General features: G+C 47.9%; 4 protein-coding genes across 4 annotated transcripts; 1 reads left to right on the plus strand and 3 right to left on the minus strand.

Moving 5' to 3' along the window:
* Positions 1–4626: 4626 nt before the first annotated feature.
* BO83DRAFT_379315 (uncharacterized protein) lies at positions 4627–5034 on the minus strand. Its single transcript, XM_025531478.1, has one exon. It carries the CDS (start codon positions 4913–4915, stop codon positions 4655–4657), a length of 261 nt encoding a protein of 86 aa, XP_025386896.1. The 5' UTR covers positions 4916–5034; the 3' UTR covers positions 4627–4654.
* Positions 5035–8446: 3412 nt separating this feature from the next.
* On the plus strand, positions 8447–9046 carry BO83DRAFT_379319 (uncharacterized protein; the record flags this gene model as incomplete). The annotated part of the gene is made up of 1 exon (XM_025531479.1): positions 8447–9046. One exon carries the CDS (start codon positions 8450–8452, stop codon positions 8618–8620), a length of 171 nt encoding a protein of 56 aa, XP_025386897.1. The 3' UTR covers positions 8621–9046.
* A 3183-nt stretch (positions 9047–12229) lies between these two features.
* On the minus strand, positions 12230–14550 carry BO83DRAFT_389774 (FAD binding domain protein; the record flags this gene model as incomplete). Its single annotated transcript, XM_025532823.1, has 2 exons — positions 12230–14469; positions 14547–14550. 2 exons carry the CDS (start codon positions 14548–14550, stop codon positions 12230–12232), a joined length of 2244 nt encoding a protein of 747 aa, XP_025386898.1.
* Positions 14551–18053: 3503 nt separating this feature from the next.
* On the minus strand, positions 18054–19980 carry BO83DRAFT_428080 (putative GABA permease; the record flags this gene model as incomplete). Its single annotated transcript, XM_025535392.1, has 7 exons — positions 18054–18503; positions 18563–18888; positions 18936–19337; positions 19390–19472; positions 19543–19656; positions 19704–19774; positions 19825–19980. The coding sequence occupies 7 exons, from the start codon at positions 19978–19980 to the stop codon at positions 18054–18056; spliced, it is 1602 nt and encodes a 533-aa protein (XP_025386899.1).
* Positions 19981–21379: the final 1399 nt, after the last annotated feature.

A 21379-nucleotide genomic window follows, 5' to 3' on the forward strand; every position in this document is an offset into this window, starting at 1 on the left:
TACTAGGTACACTAGCCCTTTCCCTTTCCTGGGAGACAAATAACACTGCTGGATCATCACCTTGCACGTCCAACTCCGAGACAGATCCTTTCCTGCCAGACAAGCTGTACATTTAATGATGCCATTCGCTGGTTAGAAGAAGAAGACGAAGAAGAATGGGTTTAGAAGGGGAGTTGTTAATAAACAGAAAACAAAAATAACACCTGTATACACAATACTACTTGCTATCCCTACCTTGAAACCTCCCCGTAAGAAGAACAACCAGATTAAAAAAAGAAACGTCGAGTCAGAGAAGCCGACAGGCACAAGATCTGGCTTTCTCTCTCTCTGAAACTGGTTGTCCTCCTCCCAACGCACGCGCACAGTAAACTGGCAGTTGCCGTCCGTCAGCTGTCCCATACTAACGCCATCCATGGGTTACTTACTAGTATACTACAGTAAGTCAAAACCTTGCCTAGTTAGTAGGGCCCATGGGTAAATGACAAGAACAAGGGGGGGCGGGGACGGGGGGGAAAAAGATGGGTGAGGGGAGAGAGGGGAGAAGGGAAGAGAGGGGGGGGGCCAAAAGTAGACCCAACTAAAAGAAAACCGACGATCATGGGTGGGAGTGGATACAGTAGCCACAAACTACAGACGACCGTCATTTGCTTCGGCGGTATTCAGAAGGGCATGCACAAAGAGGAGAGAGACCGGGGGGGGGGATGACTGAAGAAGATGGGGGATTAATTTTTTCCTACCAGACTAGAGGGAGAAAGAGAGGAATGAGAAATTGTGCAGGAAATGGTTTTTATTTTCACTCAATCAGAAAATTGTTGAGAAAAGCGTAAAAATATGATTGGTTGATGTTTTTTTGGTTTCATTGTTATTATTGTGGTTGTTGTTATTATGATTGTTTTGAACAATGCAATTCTTGTATTTTTCTTTATGTTGGACCTTTCCTTTCTTTTCTTTTCCTGGTCACCCCATCCTTCTCCTCGCCTTAAATCGATAATGATAATAATAATAATAATAATGTTCGCTCTTAAGTTGTCTTGACAGATGGTGCCAAGGGCTCGGGATCTGGAGTGATTACCCGTCTCGGGCGCAGGGAGGCTGCGTCGAACAGCTAGTAGAGAGGGGGTGAAGGAGGGAAAAAGTCTGGAGCAAGAAAGAAAAGAAAGTTATAAGAATAATACAGTATAAAAATAAAAAGATGCGATTATCTCAGTGGCGTTACAAAGGTGTGCACAGTTCACTGAACATCCTAGTCTGTCTGTTGACTGGATACTAAATACTCCTACTCAGTTGGGTAAGTTCGTCTGCCATCGCCATCAGGAAATCCCATCTGAGCGTATTCCGTGTGTTAGTCTAGTAGTAACCCACGCAAGTGCGATGCATGCATGTACTAGGTATCCTTGACTGTCTAGCAATTAACTAGATAGGGTACGTAGGCAGAGATACCTGGATGGCGATAGTAGTATTCAGCGCTAAATCCCGAGAAGTCTACGAGGTGCGAGGAAGTTGTTGTTGTTGCTGCTGCTCGCTTCAGGGATTATACGAAGTAGTAAGTGAGTAAGTATTATACAGTAGTCACAGTTATTTTTCATCATCAAACTGCCAACCTGTCTCATCAACTATCGATCGCGCTTATGTTTTATCTACCATGCACAAACGATCATACCCCATCCCCATAAACTACCCCCAAACCTCCATTCCTTTCCGAGACTCCTTCCTATTTTTGCTTTTTGGGCAGTTCATCGCAATTGAGTCCCCTGTTTTGAATGAGTCGGGATCCCCCCCTCCCCCCGGGCGCCTTAATTAGGAGCCAACTTAGCCTCAGAATAGCACTATCATATGTCGGGGGTTGTGTGGAAAAGGAAGGGGGAGGGGAGTCCGAGATGGTTGGCGGCATCATCGGATAGACTAGGCTGGCTCTCGCCGGACAAAACGAAGCTGAAACTGGGAAGGAACTCCTTCCGGGCCCCCTCTCCCTCCGTCCCCTCTTTTCTTCCTCCTTGCCCTTCAACACAGTGTGTGAGATTGAGTGGTGAGTATGTGTCTGCCCGCCTCACACGCCCCATCCATGTTCGTAACTGGTAAAATTCCAGAAACGAGCTAAGTCGGCTAGAATGTTTGTCAGACCCGGGTTCCCCTTCTTTTCTTTTTTTAGGGTAGTTTTTTTCACCCGGTGAAACACAACACGGGTTTTCGATTACCTGGTAAACTGTAGATTGATGGTATTTAAATGGGAACCGCGGTTTTCAAATGGTTGATCGCCCCGTAGATAGATAAATAAAGTATAACTATAAAATTAAGAACTAAACGATAATAATCACAAAATCCTTGCGGTGAGTGAATGATCGTACTACTAGTATCAAGTAAATAAAGTATGGCAGCAATTGATTTTTATTTTTATTTTTTAAAGGTCACAAGTACCCTACCGAAGAGTAAACTTTACGACTTACGGTGGCGAGAGCAAGCAAGCGAGCAAGAAAGAAAGAAGGGGAAAAAATGTTAGCTGAATGTTCGGGGTTTGCTCACAGAATTAAAGGTGGTACAGAACGTCTCACTTAATTACTGCTGCTGTCTCTGCTTAATTAAATGCCGTATAAGGTGGGGGTAGTACAAGACCGAGCCAACCGTGCTTGACTCAAAGGACTACGGAAAAAGCTTCCTGCAGGCATAAGTAATCGTCAGATAGTAAGTAGTAGGTACTAGTAGGCCGCCGGGCTTAAGAGCAAGCCTTGCTATTAGTCGCTCATCAGCTACGTTGCACAGGGTGGTAGTAAAGGACTGACGCCCGCCTCCTCCTCTCATGTAGGCCACCATCCCATCCCGTCACTTAACTGGGCCAACCAATTGGCACACCAATGCAGTCCGTACTGCACGGAAGGGGAGCTAAGGAGAAGCAAGGAAGCAAATCCTCTCGCTCAGGAACGGTCCGGAGCAGGCATGGCTGCAGGTCTAGCCAAAAACGATCTTAGTGGTCATGCAGGAGAGGGGCCGGGGCTTAGTTTGGGGAGGGAGGGGTGTGGGAGGAATTCATTTTTCAGCTATGAATTTCCAAGCCAATCACGGGCGGAGAATCGAGGAAAATGCACACAAGAAAGGAAAAAAAGAAGGGGAGAAAATTAAGAATTGGCAGATGGGTATAAATTAAAATTAAATAGAAAAAGAAGGTGGAACCAAGCGAGCGTCAAGAAAAGAAAAGAAAAGAGGAAAAAGCAAAATTCTAGCACATGAGATCGCCGGGTTTAGTCTCCACCCACAGTGGTGTTGGTGTCAGAACAGGCGCGTAGGGCCACTTCTGACCAAGCAGAGACTACCAAGTGCATCACAAGTCATAGCTTATCCCCAAACAGTATGCGCCTAGATTCAAGACGGTTAGGATGAAAGTTAATCAAAGCCACTGAATAAACCACACTAATAAATAACACTGTACAGCAGGACAAGACAAGGAGCGAGTGTGCCCACGCCATCTCACAAATTTCCTGTTCCCTAACATGCCTTGCAGAATTGCTACACTACTTACTATAAATTGTGACGGCTATGGCGTTTCGCCCGCTGCAAGGTAATTAGGCAGGTCTAAAGTCCGATCGACCGGTTGGATGGTCTCATCTCATCGAGATCGATCATGATAATACGTAGTAGTAGTATCAACAACTCCAGTGGTAGGTGCTCTCTCATGACGAGTCTTTGACGAGTCTCGAAGGATTCCCACAGCGGGGAAATTTAGCTGAATGACAGAAGAGAATCAGAAGCTAAATTCGGTCGGTCATAGGTCGGCAGCAGCAAAGAGAGGAGGAGGCCCTTGATCGGGTTTGACTAGTAGAGGTCCCAACTTCCGGGTCAAGGAAGGGCTGATCGCCGAATAGTGTTCTTCTTTTTCCATGGACCCGACCCCACTTGCTTTTCCAGATGAGCTGCAATCTGTGGTCAGAAGATCCACGTCGGCCTGTCTTCCCAGTTTTTTTCCATCGCTGTCCGTTTTTAACGGCAGTCAGTTACCAGTAATATTGACCAATTAATTCCACGGTTTTAAGAGACCCATGGTAAGTAACACACTACACGATAACCTTGCTCGTATTTATTGACGGAGACTAGAGCCACCTGGCTTGAATGTGGGTGACCTTGTTCATCACCGGTTTTAACGCTGCTGCCGATTTTCGGGGAGGAGAGGAGAGCCTCACGTTCAATACCGTCAGTTACAGTTGTCTCTCTCCCTCCAGGGTCACTCGGTCTCCTTCCCCATCGCCCCTCTCTTTCTATAGCGAGCGTGGCTACTAGCCTCTCCGTCTATCCCTTCGTAGCGGCGTGGTCTGAGTAACTAACTAGGTAACATGACTAACGTCGGTAGCCAATGCCATCTAGACGAGTACGGGCTAGGAGATGATTGGTCACTATTACCCATATATTATGCAAGATCCATTGCCCGTGCATATGACATCTCAGCTTGTCGGTTAGGAGGTGGGTATTAGAGGTTGACATGCCGCGATTAGAGGGGCAAAAATTGTATGGCAGATTGAATCAGGATTCATTACAAGGGTTGATGTGATGTTGTCGGCCGCGACCAAGCAAGGTCCATGCAAAAGTTGGGAATGACTCGGTTTAATTAGGATCGGAGAGTCCAATACTGGACCTAGTGCCCTCTGCTAACGAATGATATGCATGACTGTTATTGCGATAAAGTGGGATTAATTAGTTGTAAATTGTCTGGATCCCGAACCACACCCCCCTCTCCTCCTCCCCTTTTGGTGTGACGGGCAGCGCCCGCGCACGAGGAGGATGAGAAGGAGTTGGATCCAAAGTTCGGGAGAGCTCTGGCAATCCAGGAAAAAGCCGCCGAGGAATAAAGGAGAGAAAGTTTAGGATCCAGTTTCAGGGATGACAACCACATGAGTACAAGAGCGATGACAGGGACGAGGTGTGCATCCATGGTACACTGATTAATAGTTTCTGACAATGAGAAACCCAGACACATGATGGACTAGTCTTAAGTCTACTGTGGACGGTGAGTGGGCAGTGGGGCCAGTCTGGGCAATGGTTGGATCCCGCCACGAATAGAGAACATGAACATGGCAGAGCTGAAAAATGGAGCGAGTTGACAGTCGGTAGTAGTGACTTTTTAGTCTAGTGTGAACGGGGCGCAATCCTTATTTGCGTTTAGTGTCAAGATGGGATGGATTGGGCGTGTCCGCCAGTCACGAGCCCATGACGTACTCCACCGGTGGGACGATCGGAAAAGTCGCTCTAGAAAAGCGACCCGGCTGATTGGTTCCTCCCCCTGGAACGGGAGAATCACCGCCTCATCCAATGACAAATGACAAATGACACAGTCACGGGCCAAGCCAAGCGGGAGTGTGCACGATGTGTACTCCATCCCAGGGATCTGGCATCAACCGAGTCGCAATGGTGATTAGACAAAATATAGTGGTTACCCAGTACGTGTTGGTCCCACGGATTCCTATCGTGGGGACAGATCAGAACCACTCCCATGGGTGGCGCGCTGAACAAGACTAGACGAGATCCGCTTCCCGGTCTCATCCTTATCGTCCGAAAGAGCGAGACCGAGAGTGAGTGAGTGAGAGGGAGATGGAGCGGAGGTGTAGACGCACACACGCCCGGTTTGCACTACTGTGTACCCAATATTAGCGAGCTAACAGAGACCGGTCAGAGTTTGTTGACGCCATCTGTCCGCAAATCTTCACAAAAAGGTCTAATCCCAGAGAAATCTACTAAACTTTCCACTCCATGTCCGTAATGCGGAAGCCCATAAACGGTCTGCTCCTCTTGTCTCTCTTAGCGCCGCTGCTCTGCATTCCAAGACGTTAAGCCCAGGTGTCAGACACTTTTGGGGGAAGGATGTCGAAATCAATTACGATCAGCGAGCCCAAAGTTGATGCTGATGCCTTAAGTTAGTCCAAAGCTTAAGGCAACTTTGTCGAAGTTGAGATCGGAGGTTCGGCATCTGCCCGACTATTCAAGCACAAAACCCTAAGTCGGAAACATCGAATCATGACAAGCAAAGTTTGAGCGATGACAGTACTAATCTCCGGGGTGGTATCTGAAAAGAGCATTGTTCATTTTCTCTAGTTGGCAGTCTGCCCCGCGCCAATTGACAGGAGAGTTCGGTACGAACCAGCCAGACGGTCAAAGTTTCGTCTGTGGCTGACCCATAATTAACGACCAACGATGGCGCTGAAGTAACCAGACCGAGTAAGCCCGTCAGGTCTTCGCGTGCAAACCTAAATGGAGCGATCCTCGTGGCTTGCCAGATCAGGGCTGCATTCGTCGCGGAATGATTTGTCAATGGGAGGGTAGCCTCAATCGCAGGAGGACCCAGTCTGTCCAGTCTCCATACCACGGGCTCCTTCCCAAACAGGAAGAGCTTCTGCTGGCCTTGCTGGGCAATCCTTTAGTAGTATCCAGTATGGAGTATGAAGTATTGACTAGTAAAACGTGCCCGTTGTGGTGTCGCAAGAGGATCTGGGTGAACACTAATTTACGATCTGGTTAGTCGTGCAGGACTCACGATTCACCGAGAGAAGGGGGTGGCGACGGAGCGCGGTGTTTAGCGAGAGATCCATGACCTACCTAGTGCATGTCGTTGGTAGTATAGCAGATAGCGGTAAAGGAATGGAACTATTCGTATTGAGCCGGTGCCCTTGAGGGGGCGGCCTTCTGACGGTGAGAGCGAGAGAGTTGAGACTAGGTGAACTATTTTGTGCTCGATAGGGACTAGGGGTGATGAGAGACTTCCCGATTAGGAAAGAAAAGGTGGCTGCGCGCGTACATCAGCCACCGATGACGCAGTCAGCAGCAGGGCAAAAGAGGCTGGTGACTGAGTTTTGCCCAAAAATGACAGGCCCTATTGTTGCCACCGGGAGGGGGGGGGGGGCGGCCACCTGCAGCGGAATGCCCGATTCAGTCTAGTGGTTAGCGCTTTTCTGCCTTTTTATCTTCTTACATTTTTGATTATTTTAATTTCCCTCCCCAAGAAAAAATATGTTGTCAGATCCCAGATCATGCAGGAATGGAGCAAGGTGTAGATCCAGCCTGGATCTCGCAGGTCAGACCAATCCAACCCCCGATCATCCGGCCATCACCCGGATGTCTATGTATAGTCTAAGTACATACAAGATCATCTGAATAGATCTCTAAAGGGAAACAAATTAAGGAACATTTCTCGTAAAAGAAAAGCGAAAAGAGATCGAAGCAACCGCGGGTCAAGCAGTTTCATGATGATCCTGGGACTCTGCCGCTCTTCGGAAACTCCGACTGCTCAGTGACAGTTCATCTAAAACAAAATTTTTTAATTCCCCCAGGATGGTGAAACGGAAGTTGCACGAGTCGCAACAGACGATCTAGTGGGAAAGTGTCAAGAACTAGACCAGCAACTATGGATCGCGCACTCAAAGATGGGGATGGCTGACCCAGCCGGCTCGGCTGTGACACTGTGGCAGAGCAAGCGTCCTGAGTCAGCCGAAGGATGGAGGGCAAGAAAAACTGTCCACTCGGAGGCAGTATTTGTCATCGCCCATCGCCCCCCCTGTCTGCGGTGTCACCATCCACTGGTTCCTGGTCCTTGGGATCCGCCTGACGGGCCAGTATCGGCATCCATCGCGAACGGACTAAAGGGTCGTGCATCTGACAGGGCCAAGATGCTAGTCAGTAGTCGATGAATAGTTACGGAGTAAGTAAAGTAAGATTCTTAGGTCAGTAGTACGTAGTAGTAAAGTAGCTCGCTTGGAGACAATGGATTTACCTGAATTGACCCCCGTCCCTCGGCATTGTTACCATTGTTTGTCTGCCACATAAACCTAACTTTGTACGTAGTCCCTAATCCCCGTCAATTGATGGTTAATATTACTATTATTATTATTATTATTATTATTCTATCTGATATTTCATTAGTCACCCGTGATTGTAGTAGGGCAAGGTTGGATAAAGGAAAAGAGATACCCCATTAAACCCAGAATGGACTTTATTATCATAAAAGGTACATATCAGTAGTATCACCACCTTACTTTGTGCTGCATCTCAAAATGGCTTGTCCAATTCAGATGCTGGCACCTTCATGCGAGGAGTAAGTCAAAAACGAACAAACTTTCCCTTGGGAACGCGACTGACATCATACCCGGTTCCAGGATGTCTCACCCGCCATCGCCGCCCACGAGATCTTCTCCAAAAACTTTCCTGATGCATTGATTGACGGTGAGAAATCTCCGAGGTTTTCCCCGTTTTGGGGCGCCTCCTTCGCGGGTACCAACTGCCCAGTTCAGAATGGCGCCTTCAATAGCCTGAGGTTCTATTGCATCTATCACTAGCCCCAAACTTAACCCGAGGCTGTAACCAAACTCCTCCTTGAACTCTACTTACTCCCCAGCAGAGATGGACCGCCACGGGCTTCCTCTCTCCCCCATCTCCATCTCCTCCCCGCCCCAAAAAAAGAACAATGGCCTTCTAGAACATGGCAGGGAAAGGCCGCACCATATTCCTGCTGCGGCAACCAGCGTGTCCGATCACTTATTTGGGTTCTGGCCTCCCACCTCCTAAGCCAATGGCCCCCCTTTCTTCTCGGCCCCATCAGTTCGTCTGGCTGAGCGGAGGATCGACCTATGATAGAGACGGCTGCTGCTGATCAGAAAATCACAGCATGGCATTGTGATCAACCGCGCCAATCTGCACAGTTCAGACTTGTTTTTCTTCCGGGGTTTAACCTGCCTAAAATAGACATGACGGCCGTTGTTTGAAAGTCGGAATCGCGCTTCTGCTGCTGCATTGGTGTGGGGTGATTTTGTTCCTGTTTATGCAAACTAGCGATCGAAATAACGGAGTGGTTGGGGGAAAACAAAAAAAGCGATTGGGGTGAGTATCTACCCCCGGTTTCCTAGAGCATTATGGAGTAATGGCATCGTTATTCAGCCTCTCTCCCTTTCCCCTTTCCTCTCCCCCTCTCTTTCCCTCTCCCTTGTTCTGTGTTTGGGATGGGAAACTAGGGATGAGTGCCAGACATTGTGTGCATTAGTGGGTCGGGAGCCATGGTTCTGGTCCTGTATGTGCCTCGTTAGTAACCTTCCAAGTATGTTGTCCCAGAGAAGGTTTCCCTTGAAATTCCGTGCCCGCGTCCGGGGGGGAGGAGGGCCCGAAAGGGGATACAGACTTCTCGGGGGCCAAATTCCGGCATCCTCCGATTCAATCTACTGAATGATTGATTAACCTATGCTTGTATAGTCCTTTAATCTGCCATCATATTCCTCACCAACAGATGGACCAATCGACTTTTAAACCCTACTGTTTCTATTTAGACACCAGCTGATTCCCTGCTTGAATCCGTCACCAACGTTTCGCATTACAGCCCGAAGCGATTTTGAAACAAGGGTCATAACTCTATCTACGCCGTTGAATTCATCCCTCGTTTCCTTGCCCTATTCCAGTGTGATATGTATTAGATTTGACACTGTCGTGAAACTCAAAAATGCATGTCTCGTCGCGAGACGTACCGGCATGACGTGGGTGCCATGTCGGGATTCTTGCTGCCTGGCGTGCTGTCGCCTGGTGGATGTTCATAGCGCGATGATCCTATCCACAGCACCCTTTCACGACTCCTGGCTCGTGTCATCTGATGGGTGTGAGTGAAACTTGAAGAGTTGTTTTGATTCACCGGGGCTTCTGATGGGTAGGAAGAAGTAGCCGGCGCTGTCTGATTGGCGGGTTGAACATACCAGATACACATGTCCCGGGATAGGTTAAGTCAGCCAGGCCAGACCAGGTCCAGGCTTGTGCCCTGATGGAAAGGTAACACCGAGTGGGCTTATGCTTTGGTTTAGAGTTGCCTTTGCGAGTCATATGGTGGGGTAAACACCAGGCCTGGTTATACGACATTGGTCGCGAGATTCCTGTCCTGACAACCCGCCCACTTCGAAGTTATACAACTATGATAGTTCAACTTTGTATACACACCAACCATTGCCCCTTGTCTGTCGCCACACACACACACACACTAACCAACCTGCATATATGTGCCTTCAGGGGTCTTACGCAATCTGAGTGGGGAGCTTTTACCTACCATTTCATGCGCCGTGCAATCTTTACTACTACCCCTCTATTAAGCCTTGCCATCCTATGCCAGCAGTCATCTGACATTAGCCCCCTGCGTGACAATGTGTCTATTGTCCGATCTGGCTTTATCCCTTGATACATTGTCCACTAGATACCTCCCCGTTCCTCCCTTCACAGAACGTTAACTTTACCCGTACAAGATTTGGCTTCTATGTAATTAGTAGCTAGATCATTTATATATATGTACGGCTCACTAAACTATCGCGGAGTGAATACTACCTACTACTTTGGAACTACTAAGTAATATAACCTTGTTTGAGTACCATTCCCTGGTTCACCAGTTCAATAACTCAACAATTGTAGTACACATACATAAACTTTGAACTTACTATATAACTAGTAGTAGATGGGATACTACGTGACATTGACGCCTCTCCGTCCCAGATGCGGGCAATTGAACATTTATCATAGCAAAAGATAATTCCTACTCATCAGTAAGCAAGATTTCTAGTCTACAGACTACATCCAACAATCTAAACAACAATTTAATTAATCAGTATAGCCAGTGATATAACTCCTCCTCCTCCTCCTCCTCATAATCCGTCTTATCTACATTCCGTCCTTCGACACACGTATACCCAACATCTTCACATATAGACATCAAATCGACAGGGACAACAGTAAATAAGTACCACCCCATCAAAATCTCCTTTGATGAATAAAAGGCCAATTCCTTCTTGATACCACCTACTCCAAACTAACCCACGTTTTCTTTCTTCTTAATCGTTTACTATTAGACTTGACTTTAGTACCTACATAACCATCAATACTAAATGCCATATAAACCACAGCCTTACTTACCTGGGTGCTAGGAACTAGTCAGGTTGTCCCGAAAATTGGGATTGAGTTATTGAAGAGACTTAAAGTGAGAGAAATAGAGAGGGTGAGAGAGGTACAGTATCATTGTGGATGTTGTATATATATATATATATACCACCCTGGATGACACTCCTACAAAAGATCAAAAAAAAAGCCATTTGAGAGAGAGGTTTCTCGACTGCATGCTCGTACAAGGTGTAGTGAATTCGATCACCGCGGCTGCTAACTATGAACCACTGTAGAAGATGGGAAAACTAGATATATGCCCGGTGCCAGGAAGGATAAATTTATCTATTGATGTATCTTTAGGAAGATAATGAAGCAGAGTTCTTCATTTTTATATTTCTCCCTTCACTGTCTCTATACCGAGTGTAATAAGAAGTTCTGAGGTTTTTACTTTAGTATTCTGTATACACTATCTATCCATCTATCTATCTATCAATCTATATATATATGTATATACATGAATAGAGAGAAAGTATATAGTCTACACGAAGACGTACCGCCTGTATCTACTAGTTAGGGCTGATAAAAACGTTAGGGTGTGCTACGGAAGTGTCTGACTTCTTCTGGCCGAATTCGGTTTGAATTACGATAATACTTTCTAATAACCTCATATATATATATACTATATATACATTTATCTAATTCCATCACCAATAGTATCAGCACTTAAAAGTAGTAGTGACTGTTGTGACATACATGGCATTGAAACTTGTTCATCGCACCACGGGCAACTGGGCGGTTCCAGCGAGTAACTGTTAGTAACGTAGCTGAAGGGGAGGGGGTGAAATTGCTTGCTGCTTTAGGTCGATTTGGTTTCATATGATAGTTGATGCTTTCAAGTGGTGAGATGGAGATAGGTACGAAGTAGTGGTGGTGGTGGTTATGGTAGTTGGTGTTCAGTGAATATGTAACATACATATATATATATATAGATATTTGTACTAGAAGCAGTGCCGTAGTAAGTAGTAGCAGACCAACATCATAGTTATGGCTTCACTTGAGCGAAATTAATTCATAGTAATACTACTAGTATATCAAGATGAAGATGAGAAAGAGCGAGTACCATGAGTACATCAGGTATGGAATGGCTGTTACTGGACTAGTACATTTTTATATTCGTCACGAAGGCCATCACCAGAGGCCACTAAGACGGACTCAACTACATGCCAATGACATCTCGCTAGGCTGCTTACTATACTCTACGCCTGCTTCTGCAAATTGTACACAACCCATGTATTAGGTATCGCTACCAGGTAAGTACTAATCTATCATGCCCATCCCGTTCTTCGACGGTAATCCCGGATCAACCGTAGATACAAGTATAACAAAAGATATCGAAAACAAAACAAGCAAAAACCATTCCCGCTAAAGCAATATTAAAATCAAGATACCCGGCAAGATGATCGATGTCATACAGATTCGAATGGAAATGAAAGTTGTAGCAAAGCATGTATGTTGTGGATTTATCATGCAAAGTCAGTGCATCAGATTGCACAGCATGGCGCAGTAAAGCCAAAGTCAATTTGGCTAGCTTCGTATGTTGCTCATGGGATTTACCATGTTTCCTGGTTCGGGAGTTAGTTTCAATGTTCAAAATGAGTCGGCAGATCACACTTACAGCAATATACTGTCCAGCTTCCTTCTTATTCTCCCAGAACAACGTCGCTTCTTCCATGTTAAGGTTACCCTTGGCCATGGCTACGTCGACCAGGGCGGCTTCAACACCCTCTCCCATGCCCTTTCCGCTACCACAGACAAAGACACGTCCGTCCAAAGCATTGATCACGTACCAGACCAGATCAGCTTGGTTCCGAACCTCCTCTTGAACGTACTTGCTCTCGCCGCGACGGCTCTGGACGACTGTTCGCACCTTTTCTTCTTCGACACCCCACTCGCCGCGGTAGAGCTCGTCCAGCAAAGAGTCGCGAACACCCTGCAGCACCCAAACCTTGTTTGCACAATTGGCGGACTGCAGGCGTCGCTGCACGAAACCGCGGAACGGAGCAATGCCGACACCCGCTCCGATAAGCAGCATGGGGCCATCCGATGCGAAGCGCTTGGCTAGAGGGTTGGCCATCAGGCCTCGGAACATGGGTACGTGGAGATCAAGAGTCTGCGGGTCGATGCCCTTCTTCTCAGCGTCAATCAATCGACGTGCAACGCGCTCGAGGTACCCAGATCCCACACCAGTACGGAGGCCTCCCTTCCAGTCCTCCGACTCGGCCACAGTTACCGCAACCTCGATCACACGCCGAGTCACGGAGCCCTTCTGCTTGCACGATAGTAGCGGATCTTGGGACAAGGAGTAGAAGCGGGGCATGAGGGTATTCAGGACGGAGAGAAGGTGATCCAAGGGAGGGTGAGAGGAAGGGAATGCGTGAAGCAACTGGGAGACGGTGACGTGGGAGCTGGTGCGCAGGTCACAGAAAGCACCTTGGCCCTGGGCGGAGGAAAGGAACAAGAGAATCTTCTTTTCGCTAGGATCGCTGGCATATTCGCCGAGTAGGCGGAACAGAGCCTTGTTGGGAGCATAACTCTGGATATCGGAGCACCAGCTCAGCAGTTCCCGCCGGGTGGTGATCAATTCCCGGGGCTGGTCGTCTCCCCAGATGGTAGGCCAGCGGCCTTTCTCAGTGCGCACGACGATCTTCTTATCACGGAGAAACTTGGGAACACCAAGCTGGTCAAAGATGTCATCAACCTCCTCCTCTTTGTTCTTAGGACACACTCCAATGGCGCCGCCCACAATGAAATCGACGTTTCCACTCTCCGCAGGGTAGTCGGTGACGTCAATGTCAAAGTGATACGTCCTCTTCTCGGCACCTGACCCTGTCAGCTCGCGCGCATGGTACAAGGGCGCACGGTAGACATTGTACGGTGGGTGAGGCTGGACGAAAGAAGGAGGATGGTCTGCCGGACCCAGCTGCACATCTACTGCGTAGCCTGGGACGGACGAAAAGGAGACAGTCTTCTCGGGCAAAGGGGCAACGTTGCTCAGCTCGCTGTCCAAGGTGAGATAATCCACATTGAGCTTCAGGCATTGGTAGGCCTTGTTATCCGGAGGAGTAATGGCCTTCACTCCAGCCAGTGGAGGAGTGAAGTTTACCAAGGGCTTGCTGCGGCAGCATCCACCACCGCAGCAAAGTGGCTGAAGCTTCTGTGTACCGCTAGATCCCACGTTCTCCAGAATACGTCTCATATCATCAGAGTTCTGAGAAATGAGCACGGTGGATGCTCGTCGTTTCTTTTCGGGGCCATCGCGGGTAGAATCTTCAGCTTCGGATTGAAGTTCGGTGGCAGGGGTCTGGACACCCGAGCTTGTCCCTGAACCGGTAGTATCTGTCTCTGGCGATGATGGAGTGGAAACACTGAAGTTCACATCGGTTATCGAGAGCGATCGAACGCCACGAGGCTCCTCTGGAACCGGATTGTCAGGGTGGGAGGTAGACGACCGGGGAACGATCGCATGCTCCACATTAGGAACAAGTGACGTCCGCGACGTCACAGGCCTCGACGGCGGCGGTGGAGGAAGTACGGCGTGAACTGTTCAGAGAATTGATATCAGCAATTGTCAATGACATCAATGTAGTAGTACGCGCGAGAGAGAATGTTAACCATACCCATTGCGGTTCTATGACAGCGGAAGATACGACAATTGGTGATAAGTCGCCAACCCAGAGGAATTGGCGAAGAGGAAGAGAGGATAGCAGACAAAAGTCGAAGACCACGCAATCGCAAGATAATGGCTGGTCAAATGTAGGAAAGAAGAGCCACAAAAAGGGGATTGGAACAGAAGGCCAGTGGATCGGGTCAGCTAGTGGACACCGCAACCGTGATGGAGACCCGAATCAGACCAGCAGCAATCGGAGAGAACAGGTCAGCAGTGGGTGAGGATGATGGTGAATGGTCGAAGAATGGGGGTGGAATCAAATTAGACGGGAAGCAGTTCGCCTGGGGCAGAGGGCACCGGGATAACGGTTCCGATAGACTAGACGACGATGCACATCAGATGGTGGGCGATTTAGTCGCTACTTAGTCGGGATCCTTTCGCCTGTTGGCGTCCTTTTGGCGTACGGAGGATTCCGGTAGTCCGACCGGGTGGACGTGAGAGCAAGAGATAAGTCTTTTCGAGACGAGGGCAGGTGTGCTGGATTTTAGCTGTGACTCCAGTCAAGACAGCTGGGGGATGAACTGGATTTCAAGCACGTGCGAAAAAAAAGAATCAGATAAGTGGCCGGGCTGGAGGGGAGTAAAGTGGAAAAAAAGAGCCATGAAGAAGAGAAGACGGACTTGTTTTGTCGCACACAATCATTATTCAATCATGAATAACTGGTACGAAATCCACGGTCGGACTTGCCACTCGCCCCCCGTCGGTGAACCTCCCGTCATTACCGTCTGTCTGTAACTTACTTTACCCGTCTTGTCCATGACCGACGGAAGCGTTTATCCCACGCAAGGCAATTTGGCTTTTTTACCCTCAAAGAAGGGGTTTGAACCTGGAATCTTTTGACACATCTTTTGGTCTTCTTCTGATAAGGTCTTCCATGTACTCCGGTGACTACAAACTTATCTCACCAATCAGACCATCTCAGGGTTGAGACCCCCGCGGGGAAACAGTCGAGTTGGCAGCCCGATCTGCAGCTAGCGGGACAGTTTACTCGACCTGGTAGTAATTGGAGACAAATGAATGGACTGCCCTGCCAGCCTAGCTGGATGGATTCCTTATCCCGGGTTGGATATGATATCAGGCTTGCGTGAAATATTTACCCTCTCCCTAGCTAATCAGCCATTGCTTCCCCCACCCCCAGAACTGCCTGTGATCACTTGCCACGACCGCATTCAGATCGTTCATCCGGCCATTGCAAGTGGCCTGACAGCGGCAATCTCCCAATTCCTCTCGTACCGGTACGTAACATTGCAACAGCCGGGTTACGTTACCGATCTAATCTGATCCGGTCTCACCCACCTTCAAGGCAAGGATCGGTCCTCGGTTAAGCCAACTTGTCTGGGCATTTCCTCTTTCAATGCTATCAAGCTATCCCATATTATTGAACAAACCTGGGATACTACATCGGAAACTCCCTCCGACACAATTTCCATAGCTTTCCCCATATTCTTCCAGGATGAGAGAACGACAATCCTTCCCGGGTTGCACATACCGCTGACCGTTCACGTGATCGGTGGCTAGTCTGGATACGGATCAGATAACTTTGTCGCGTTCTGTGTCCGGTCATCCGTGTGTCATCCCACCTCGGCTGATAGCTCTCCTTCCCTTTCTTCCCATTTACCATGACAGTAACCCCAACCCATCACGAGTAAAAATCTAATATTTCCTTTGGTTCTCAACATACACGCAACCAGAAATGTGTACTGCTCAACCCTCAACCAATCCACACCGTACCCATTATGACAAAAAAAAAGCCATCCGTTCACCGGAAACCGTGTAACCGCATGTGACAGGTCACTCGGGCCTCCGAGTGGGGCACATTCCGACATCGGCCGACGCGTTCACCATATCAATCAAATCAATCAATCAGATATGAATTTAACCTCCTTGAGTAATGTATTAAAATGAAGGGGGACCTCCTTTCCGCCGGAGTACATTTGCCCTGTTTTCCCAACGAAAGCTGCTCATAATTCCCAATAATAACATCATCATCAGTAGCGCTAAATCCAATAGCTCCTCCTCACTTTCCAGAACACAACTAGCACCACACCAAAACGTTCTGGAACTTGACATGACCCGTCGTTCTCCATAGCGGGCTGGGGAAGAATGAAGATCAGGGGAGGAAGAAGAGGCTAGCTGTATGATCAGATTACACAATATGATGCAGCGGACTCCGGAATTACGGAGTTACGAGTGTCCCCGTGCATTCATTCATTCATTCATTGAATCAACCATTGCCTCTGGCTCATGTTTCTCCTGTAAGGGGGTGAGTGGCACACACACACAGAATATGCTATCGTCGGAGTGTCCGATGTAGCAGCAGATGAAAGCTGAATATTGCGCTTCTTTCCTCTGGTCTCAGACAGACAGACAGACACACTTGGTCTGGGCCTACCTGGGTTCGCGTTACGCAATTAGGATCACCCACCCTATCCATCCAACCAACCAACCCCCTTCGGCATACATACCCAGCGGGGAGGCGGGCTTATCTGATCGAAGCTAGAACCCAAGGCTCTGGGGCTGGACGGGAAGACGCTATCTACTAGATAGAACTAACTACGTAATCAGCTAGTTAGTTAGTTATTTATTCACTAGTGACTAAATCGAGCGTGTGGGTGGGTTCCTTTTGATGCGACGGTCTCTACTGTTATGGGTTGGCGTGGGTTAGAAAGTACGTTGTGTCTCCGTACTTTTTTTGTGTTGTTCTCGCTGCTCATCTTGTTTGGTATGCCGCTATTTTGCAAGTATGAGTCCTTTTTGCTCTACTACACCTCTTGTTATTATTATCAGGTGTAATCGACACTCCTGGATCTTCCGTAAGCCTCTAACCCGTCCCATTTCTGGAGAGGTTATGACGCCGCGCGCGCACGGTTACACTGGCATAACAACACACTCTCTGACACACGGCAGGGATGATGACCGATCAGGTATTTATTCCGTCCCGATGTGCCCGACAGAGAATGACCGGCCGCGTTTCAAGGCTGAGAAAGCGGTAAATATATCCCTGTCTGATGATGTAAGTATTGGCATGTTGTTCCGTGGACTCGATAGCTCCGGTTGATCTGTGATTGTGTAAGTGTGTGTTTGCTTGCGCGGAGGTAATAGTTACTAGTTGTTGTGCATTGGTCATTTATGCAGGGTAGCATTTCCGCGGGTGAGTTGGACACCCAATTTCCGGGGTTTACCCTGGACTGGGCCGCTTCCTGGTCCGATTTTGTGTCTAGTAATAGTTGGTTCTAGTGTGTTGTTGTTTGTGTGGGAGTATGGTGGGAAGTGATAATCATTAGATGGCTGCGACTTTGTCTTGCGTATAGAAAGAGCTCATTTTGTACTCGTGTTCCTTTAGATAAATGGTTGAACGCTCGATATAAGGTTCTTACGTTGGATGTATGTACATACGGTAGTTATTAGACTGTATCATATACAAAACAAGCGTACTGCTATACACTGCACTCAGCCCTCACATATCATTCAAATCAATGTCCCTCTTTACCAATGCCACTGGTGCAATGAACTGGTATCTCCCCCAGAAGTAATAATACACCGATGCAAACCCAACCATTGCCAGGTACATAACGACACTCCAGTTCATACTATGCGCATCCACGGTCTTTGTCAGTGGAAAGAACGAAAAGACAAATATCGGAAATAGAAATGCGAGACTAGCAATATTGATGCCCATTCCGAACCGGCCGAGCGACCATCGTCGCGGTGGGAGCTTTTCTCCGCGCAGTCGCTTCAGCAGAACACACCCGATGGACAGGATGTAGGCTGACATGAGTGATGTTATTGTCAATGAGATAACAGCGTTCAGAGCTAGGTTGGACCCGATGTTGATGAGGCTTAAGAGTGCAGTAACGACAAGTGAGACGAGGACAGAGTTCAGAGGTATATTCCAGCCGGGAGTGACCTGTGCATTGATACGTGAGTCACTGGAACTGATAGTAGCTGTGGTATGATAGTACTTACATATGCAAAGAAAGACGAGAATGGGAGTCCTTGGTCTCGCGCAAATGACCACAGTTGGCGGGATGCTGTGGCTACTTCGGTGATTGTGCTGGCGGTCAGTGTGATGACCAGTATAGCTGCCATGGTGTTTGCTGCTGCATAGCTGCGGGTAGTGTTGTAGAATATCTGGATGAACGGAAATCCAGTTGGACTCTGCAAGATGTTGTTGACATCTCCCAGAGTAAAGCATAGGGTAACAATCATGATGAATCCAAGAATGCCATTAACACCCACTGCAGACATCATAGCCTTCGGGAGTGTTTCTGATGCGTCCTTAATCTCTTCCGCTATCTTTGTATTAGAACCAGACTTTCGAGGATGAAGAGGCACATACACATATGAACAGAGCAATCATATCCAATCATGGAAGTTATAGTAGTTGACAAGCCGACAAGGGTAGCGGTGCCAGGACTTCCCCATCCGCCTCCATCGTAGAATTCTGTAAAGACAGCCTTTGCGCTATTTCGAGGAGCAAGTACCCAAAGTGGGATAATGATAGCAAATAGACCCACAACATGAATGATGAGTATCAGTCCCTCAACCATAGGGAGATTCTTGGCTAGAAATGTGTTGAATAGGATCGAAAATGCCGTGATAGCTATAACCAGCAGAGTACCGTGCCACCGCTCGAATTCGTATGTCGGATGATTTAGCACTATCAACCCTTGAATTATTGTACCTGCTAAATATGCAATGGCTACAATGGCACATTGCCAACCTGTTGCACACAGCCATCCTGGCGTCTTTGTCAGTCTTGGGCTGGGAGAGCGCATATATGCTCGACATACCCGTTATATAGCTCAAAAACTTCTGCCCCCTGCGAGGAGCGAATTCTGATACCCAGTGATATTGACCACCTGATGTTGGTGACCTTTGATCTCTTATTAGGATATTTTGTTTCTCCTTCCGAGCAATACATACTCAAGGGGCTTAAGACGTACATAGATGCCATCTCAGCTATGCTGGCAAAGACAAGCGCGAAGCCGGCTGTGACGATGATGAAACCCCATATCAACCCAGCAGTCCCTCCATCTGTCAGGCCACTGGTCAATAACCTGCTCATATATTAATCAATGAACTATAGTTCTGTAGTAGTACTCACGTTAAGATGACCTCCCATGTGGAGATCAATGTACAGCCGAATCCAAGGATTGAGATGAATCTAAAATTTCGCTATCTTGCATTAGCATACGACAGCTATAGCATAGAAATTAGCATCCTACCCTTAAGACCTGGGCACGACCCAGAGCACTCATGTCGCGCTGGTCTCTTATAGTACCCATGTACTTAGGGGCCACAAGGCCCTTGGGTGCTTTCTCAACATTCTGAGGACCTTCCACATATATTCGCCCTTCGATGTTGCCACTCTCGAGGGCCATGATGAAGACTAATGACCAAGGGTGTATGATCTCAGTTGGGACAGACACTGCGAGATTTCAGGCACAGACAATGGCCGTTATTCTCTTTGGGACGGTAGGCAGATGGGTATCAATTAATCCGTGTCAACGCATTCTTGTGGCGCTGGGTCACAATCTTCAGCCGGACACGACATGCTAGATAAAGGCAATTCTGAAACATATCCTGGAATTTATGCGCGTATTGGTGGCTTCGTAGCGCAGATCAAGTATACTTGCTTTTTCTTGTGTGATTCTCGGGACCCCTATACGAGCTCGCAGTTGGGCACAATGACGGATATATCCAAGACATTGATGCCTTGGCTCAAAACTGAGACCTCGTCAAACAATACTGCAAAGTCTCTAGAACCTCTACCTGGAGGTATTTATGGTGGCTTTGCCTATGTCCTGGCTGTCGGGATGAGGATTCCCATTTTTGATCCCAAGTAAGGGGTAGGACAGACGGGAAGGCAGCCAGTCTCCGCGGGGAGAGAAGGCAACCTCCCACGTTCGATTCACGAGCATGTGCCCATCACTATGAGTTGCACGGGTCTGTGGCTTTAAGCGAACAATATAAATGTCGATCTCGATATTGATCTTTTTTACCACCGCATTAGATATTGCTTTGTCCCCTACCGTAAATAGCAATGCCCCTGTGAAGTTGTTGAGCGCAGTGTTGGACTCATCGGGATCAGGCAAGGACAGAACGAAGGGAGCAATTGAGACATGAGCCATCAACAAATGATCGATCACCACACAATCTCGGGGTATTCTTTCACGGCGGTACCCTTGTAGCCCAAAGGGCCGGAACCAAGCTGCAGGCTAGAAACACCCGAGCCTTCTTGGAGACATACCATTGTAGGACAATATGCTTTTTGCTTTGGCATAGCCACACGCTGCGTCAGAACCCCATCTGTACCACCTGACAGATCGTCATCTTGAACGTGGGCTGATATGCAGCCCCTTGATAGCGCTTGATCTAGCGGTCTAGATCGGCATAGAGGTTCTGGTCTTCAGAGAGTTCCTAATCAATGTTTTACCTCAAACAGCAAGTTAGCCTCTCGATGATTAGTTGTAGGAATATTCACGCACATTATCCGTCCTCTGGCAATCCAGGACGAGGCAACGGACCTGCTGATCTCTCCCAGATTACGCCTCTCAACTGGCTAACCATGGAGAATTTACTTTCCCCCCGACACCATCTTCCTGGCATGTGGTCCGTGTGCCCAGAGAAAGGTATATCGCTAGACGTGCATCATGTATCTTGCATCGCATGCGTGGGTTCTAACTCAGTCACAGAAAAAATCAGCCAACCAGCCACGATGAGTGCGCATCCTGGAAAAGCAAAAAGGCAACAATACCACCTTGTATAAGAGCATATCTC

This window comes from Aspergillus eucalypticola, assembly GCF_003184535.1.
Source record: "Aspergillus eucalypticola CBS 122712 chromosome Unknown BO83scaffold_16, whole genome shotgun sequence".
NCBI lineage: Eukaryota > Fungi > Ascomycota > Eurotiomycetes > Eurotiales > Aspergillaceae > Aspergillus > Aspergillus eucalypticola.

Excerpts from the sequence above, each read along its gene's own strand:
- BO83DRAFT_379315 (XM_025531478.1), bottom strand. The coding sequence starts at position 4,915 with ATGGATGCACACCTCGTCCCTGTCATCGCTCTTGTACTCATGTGGTTG.